The 5792-nt window shown below is 44.9% G+C and overlaps 1 protein-coding gene across 1 annotated transcript in view; it reads right to left on the bottom strand.

Moving 5' to 3' along the window:
• Positions 1-1383: 1383 nt before the first annotated feature.
• Positions 1384-5792, bottom strand: part of LOC139749046 (uncharacterized) — a 30329-nt gene continuing 25920 nt past the window's right edge. Inside the window, exons 5-7 of the mRNA XM_071662463.1 lie at positions 5523-5689; positions 4874-5009; positions 1384-2987 (exon numbers count right to left, since the gene is read on the bottom strand). Coding sequence (XP_071518564.1) covers positions 2971-2987; positions 4874-5009; positions 5523-5689 — 320 coding nt within the window. The 3' untranslated portion in view covers positions 1384-2970. The remainder of the gene's footprint in view (positions 2988-4873; positions 5010-5522; positions 5690-5792) is intronic.

Here is a 5792-nt window from a genome sequence, read left to right as displayed (position 1 = left end):
TAAAGATTCCCTCGCAGGCTATGCAGTGCTAGATTGCACTGTATTTGACAGTGTAAGAGGAAGAGACAGACCAGGTGGTGGTATTTTAATCTTAGTTCAAAGTGACGCTAAATCTTGCACGTTAGGTTGCCGTGGCTATCAATAATGTCGACTTACTTGGATTGTCACTTTACAGGCCACTGGTAGAGAGTTACTCGTGGTATTCTGTTACTGGGATGAAAATGGGAGGGTTCTCTCTCTCAAGTAACTCTGGACTTGGACTCTACTTAGACTTACTGAATTATGACAGAATTGGAATGCACATTGTTGTGCCCACGTCAACCACCGCACCACACTCCACCTCACTCCACCCTAAGCTTGGGTTCCTCAGCATGTGTTTTGGCTGATGCTTCCCACAGTTTCCGTGTGGAGTTAGGCTACCCGAGGATTGTACATACCGTTGTGGTATGTCATTCTTCAGTGTTCCACCCACGGAGCCCTGATTGATTCTTTCCCACAGTTCCTTCACCTTTCGCCAGGGATGGCCTGTGATTGAGAGGAAGGAAGGGGGATGAGGGGGCATGTATGTCTTGCCCGTGTCGTGTCGATTGCTATATAAAGCAAAATGGATCTCATTCTCTCTCTCTCTCTCTCTCTCTCTCTCTCTCTCTCTCTCTCTCTCTCTCTCTCTCTCTCTCTCTCTCTCTCTCTCTCTCTCTCTCTCAGGCTGACCTGCGTAGACAAAATGTCTTGCGCGGGTGGTCGAAGACTCATTGCGTCCGAGGCAAGTTTTCCCAGTGTTGCTTTTAGTTTTCAGTCCTGCTGGTGATGTTGCCTCAACAAAGTAGACATTTAGTCTGTCAGATTCTAATGATCTCATTCCTATAGACTTGATAAGCCAGGAATTGTATTGTAAACAGAAGTGGTGTGGAAGTACTTTGGAAAGCTTCAGTAAAACTTTCACATCAGTAGAGGAAATATATATATATATATATATATATATATATATATATATATATATATATATATATATATATATATATATATATATATCATAGGAAACATTACTATAAGGCTTATTTTTAAAGAAGATAGATAAATGAAGACACCATCATAACAAACATTAGACATAGTCTCCAGAAATCAACGATAAATCGTCAAGAATTGTACACACTTCAGGAGGTAAGAAAGACATGGCGCAGTCTATTGGTCCATTTACGTCGGCAGATCGGCATCCATTTTCTATTTCCAGTCTTCCCTTTTTTTTTTTTTTGGTACTAGTGAAGACACATTTTCTATGCCAGATCCGCTTTGGAGGAAAAGAAAATGTACACCACGTAAACCACGTCGACACAAGACGCGCCAATAAGATACATTCGCGGTAAAGGATATTAATCACATATCTAAGAATTTGGCAGTTTTATTATCTATTTTTTTTCTTTTTTTATGTTTCTAGAATGTAACAAAAAACAAAACACGACGGACAACAACAGCAACAACAATAACAAAAAAAATGTAACAGCAACACGTATGGAAATTTTTTTTTGGGGGGGTGGAGGGTGTCGGGTTACGCCATGTGTGCACACACACACACACACACACACACACACACACACACACACCCCTCCAGGGTAACTGAGTCGATAAGCAATAATTGAATAAATTAAATAATAGACATTGATACAGAGATGCGTGTTGTACGCAAGACACCATCATCATCATCATGGGGCAGACAGATCACATAGGGCAAACAGTCTCCCTGTAAACAAAGCAAATGGATATATATATATATATATATATATATATATATATATATATATATATATATGTTGGAAAGGATCACAATTTTGCGCGTGATCAACATATTCGTATGAGTCTCTTCGATGTATATCAACTGACTGTTATATTCCTCTCTTGTGTCTCCCCTGATGATGTGATTATTACACGAAAGTGCACTTGGGAACTTTTCGTGTTTCATTTTCCCTGTGGACTCATACGAATATATATATATATATATATCCAAGATGACACCTCTGTTGCTCTGTCACTCTGTTTTTTCCCTCTCATTGTCTTGCTCTCGCACACACACACATACACGATTATTATGTTACTGGAGAGTTTTTCCTCCTTTTTTTTTCCAAGTCGAAAACAACCACAAAAAAGGAAGAAGTGCTTAGCCTATTAGTATGATACGGATGATTATGGTAGAACGTTGACAGGTGTTTATGACAGGTGTTTTTGACAGGTGTTCAGGACAGGTGTTTTTGGTCAGTGTTCAGGACAGGTGTGTTTTGGTCAGTGTTCAGGACAGGTGTTTTTGACAGGTGTTCAGGACAGGTGTTTTGGTCAGTGTTCAGGACAGGTGTTTGTCATTATCTCAATAACTGAAAGATAAAAGAGGCAAAACATGTGAACAAGTCGTGTTTCCTTCAGATTTTTTTTGTACCATCCCACGTGGCCATTATGATGCCTTCACCAACATGTGGCTCGCTTCTTGCCAGGTGTGTAGCACCATGAGGCTCGCCTCTTGCCAGGTGTGTAGCACCATGAGGCTCGCCTCGTGCCAGGTGTGTAGCACCATGTGGCTTGCCTCTTGCCAGGTGTGTAGCATCATGTGGCTCGCCTCTTGCCAGGTGTGTAGCATCATGTGGCTCACCTCTTGCCAGGTGTGTAGCACCATGTGGCTCACCTCTTGCCAGGTGTGTAGCACCATGTGGCTCGCCTCTTGCCAGGTGTATAGCACCATGTGGCTAGCCTCTTGCCAGGTGTGTAGCACCATGTGGCTTGCCTCTTGCCAGGTGTATAGCACCATGAGGCTCGCCTCTTGCCAGGTGTATAGCACCATGAGGCTCGCCTCGTGCCAGGTGTATAGCATCATGTGGCTCGCCTCTGGACACGTGGGATTTCAAAACCATGGCCTCAGACAAGGTGGGGTAGGGTTGTGTGTCTCCATCGTTAGGTCTCTCGGTTGTAAGTTGGTCCTCCCTCCTCCTAGCACTGTTCCTCCTCTGAAAAAAAAAAGAAGAGACATGTGTTGTTAATTGCTGGATGCCTCGTTAGTCAGTCAGGTCGTTAGGGTTGGTTTGTGGACCCGCTGGGGTCATTGCATCGCTCTGGGGCATGTTAATGTAAGAGCTCATCTCTCACATCCTTCTAATGATCCTTTATATATATATATATATATATATATATATATATATATATATATATATATATATATATATGCTTTTTTTTAACAGAACTGTTGCTTTAATTCTCTCTCTCTCTCTCTCTCTCTCTCTCTCTCTCTCTCTCTCTCTCTCTCTCTCTCTCTCTCTCTCTCTCTCTCTCTCTCTCTCTCATTCTGAGCTGTAGCTTGTACGACGGTGTTGGGTGGGTGGGGGGGGTGAGGGGAAAGAAAGAAAAGGGGAAGAGGGGTGGGTGGGTGGGTGGGTGTCACTTCATAGGGTAGTACGGGAGGGGAGGGGAAAGAATAGAAGAGAAGGAAAAGAGGAAAAGGGAGATGGGTTGGTCATCACCTCGTAATGTCTTTGATGGGTACAGAGGTGAGGAGGAGGAGAACCTATAATAATATGGTTTTGATGAAGCCGAAGTGCGCATACCCTTGGCCATTGATCTTAGCTCACATACCTTTGGCCAGTGATCTCAGCTCCTTGGCCATTGATCTTAGCTCACATACCTTTGGCTAGTGATCTCAGCTCCTTGGCCAGTGATCTAAGCTCACATACCTTTGGCCAGTGATCTCAGCTCCTTGGCCATTGAACTTAGCTCACATACCTTTGGCCAGTGATCTCAGCTTCTTGGCCAGTGATCTCAGCTCCTTGGCCAGTGATCTTAGCTCACATGCCTTTGGCCAGTGATCTCAGCTCCTTGGCCAGTGATCTTAGCTCACATACCTTTGGCCAGTGATCTCAACTCCTTGGCCATTGATCTTAGCTCACATACCTTTGGCCAGTGATCTCAGCTTCTTGGCCAGTGATCTCAGCTCCTTGGCCAGTGATCTTAGCTCACATACCTTTGGCCAGTGATCTCAACTCCTCGGCCAGTGATCTTAGCTCACATACCTTTGGCCAGTGATCTCAACTCCTTGGCCATTGATCTTAGCTCACATACCTTTGGCCAGTGATCTCAACTCCTTGGCCAGTGATCTTAGCTCACATACCTTTGGCCAGTGATCTCAGCTCCTTGGCCAGTGATCTCAACTCCTTGGCCAGTGATCTTAGCTCACATACCTTTGGCCAGTGATCTCAACTCCTTGGCCAGTGATCTTAGCTCACATACCTTTGGCCAGTGATCTCAGCTCCTTGGCCTGTGATCTTAGCTCCTTGGCCAGTTATCTTAGCTCACATACCTTTGGCCAGTGATCTTAGCTCACATGCCTTTGGCCAGTGATCTCAGCTCCTTGGCCATTGAACTTAGCTCACATACCTTTGGCCAGTGATCTCAACTCCTTGGCCAGTGATCTCAGCTCCTTGGCCAGTGATCTTAGCTCATCTCTTCCCTAACCTCCCCCATGTGAAACACGTCCTTTATCTCCACCTTCGGTATTTCTAGGAAAGTCTTAATAAAATAATTCATCTGACGGTTCAGTCACTCACCTGACGGTTCAGTCACTCACCTGACGGTTCAGTCACTCACCTGACGGTTCAGTCACTTGCCTGACGGCTCAGTCACTCACCTGACGGCTCAGTCACTCACCTGACGGTTCAGTCACTTGCCTGACGGCTCAGTCACTCACCTGACGGTTCAGTCACTTGCCTGACGGCTCAGTCACTCGCCTGACGCTTCAGTCACTCGCCTGACGGCTCAGTCACTCGCCTTACGGTTCAGTCACTTGCCTGACGGTTCAGTCACTTGCCTGACGGTTCAGTCACTCGCCTGACGGTTCACTCACCTGACGGGATAGGGAGACATCTGTCCTCTTCGTAACTGTACTTAAAGTCTCCAAGGCAGTGGCGGAGCTCTGAGGTCCAGGACCCATCAGGACGGGTCCTGCACTGGTAGAAGTTGCTGCACAAGACTTGGACTTGCTGTGGAGGAGGAGGGAGCAGGTGGATAAGAAAGTTCATATATATATATATATATATATATATATATATATATATATATATATATATATATATATATATATATATATATATATATATATATATATATTTGTTGATAACCATGAGAAAAATCAAACACTATAAATTCCTGAGTTTACTTTCGCGTCATGATTACATCTGCCCTGGCGATGTGATGATTGCACGAAAGGGCACTTGTGAACCTATCTTATTTCATTTCTCTCGTTGTTCTCTCAGCAAACACTAGATCACGTGCACCACTGTGACCTAACTGCAATACACATATACACTATTACACCTGTAAATACACATGGATTTGTATGTAGCATTTATGGATCTGGAGGAGGGGGGATATACGATACGGCTGATAAACACATTTGGTAGATGGGAGCTTCGAAACCTGGGTTTAGCTAGCCCTTGACCCCTTCCCACGACTTTCATTTGCCACCTCACACAGTATAGTCACGGTCGCCTTACCTGGAACTTGCCGGCGCTATCACAAAGGACGTAGTCGTCGCAGTAGAGAGAGAATATCCAATCCTCAGCAGGTCGCAGGTCCTGGTGCGAACACCTGAGTGTGTTGGCAGTGTCAATGGTCACTGTTGGACTCGGGGGTGGCGTCGTGGCTGGACACAACTGGGCTCCTGGAAGCACGATCAAAAGGGAGGAGGGATATATAAGAAGGCGTTCGGTTGGAGTGCCCTCGTAGACGAATATTGATACAGGTTCTCAAGACCTTAAAGTTAA

The sequence above is a fragment of the Panulirus ornatus genome, chromosome 6 (assembly GCF_036320965.1).
Source record: "Panulirus ornatus isolate Po-2019 chromosome 6, ASM3632096v1, whole genome shotgun sequence".
In the NCBI taxonomy this organism is placed as follows: Eukaryota; Metazoa; Arthropoda; class Malacostraca; order Decapoda; family Palinuridae; genus Panulirus; species Panulirus ornatus.
The sequence above is the reverse complement of the archived record's forward strand: the minus strand, read 5'-3'. Positions and strand labels throughout refer to the sequence as shown.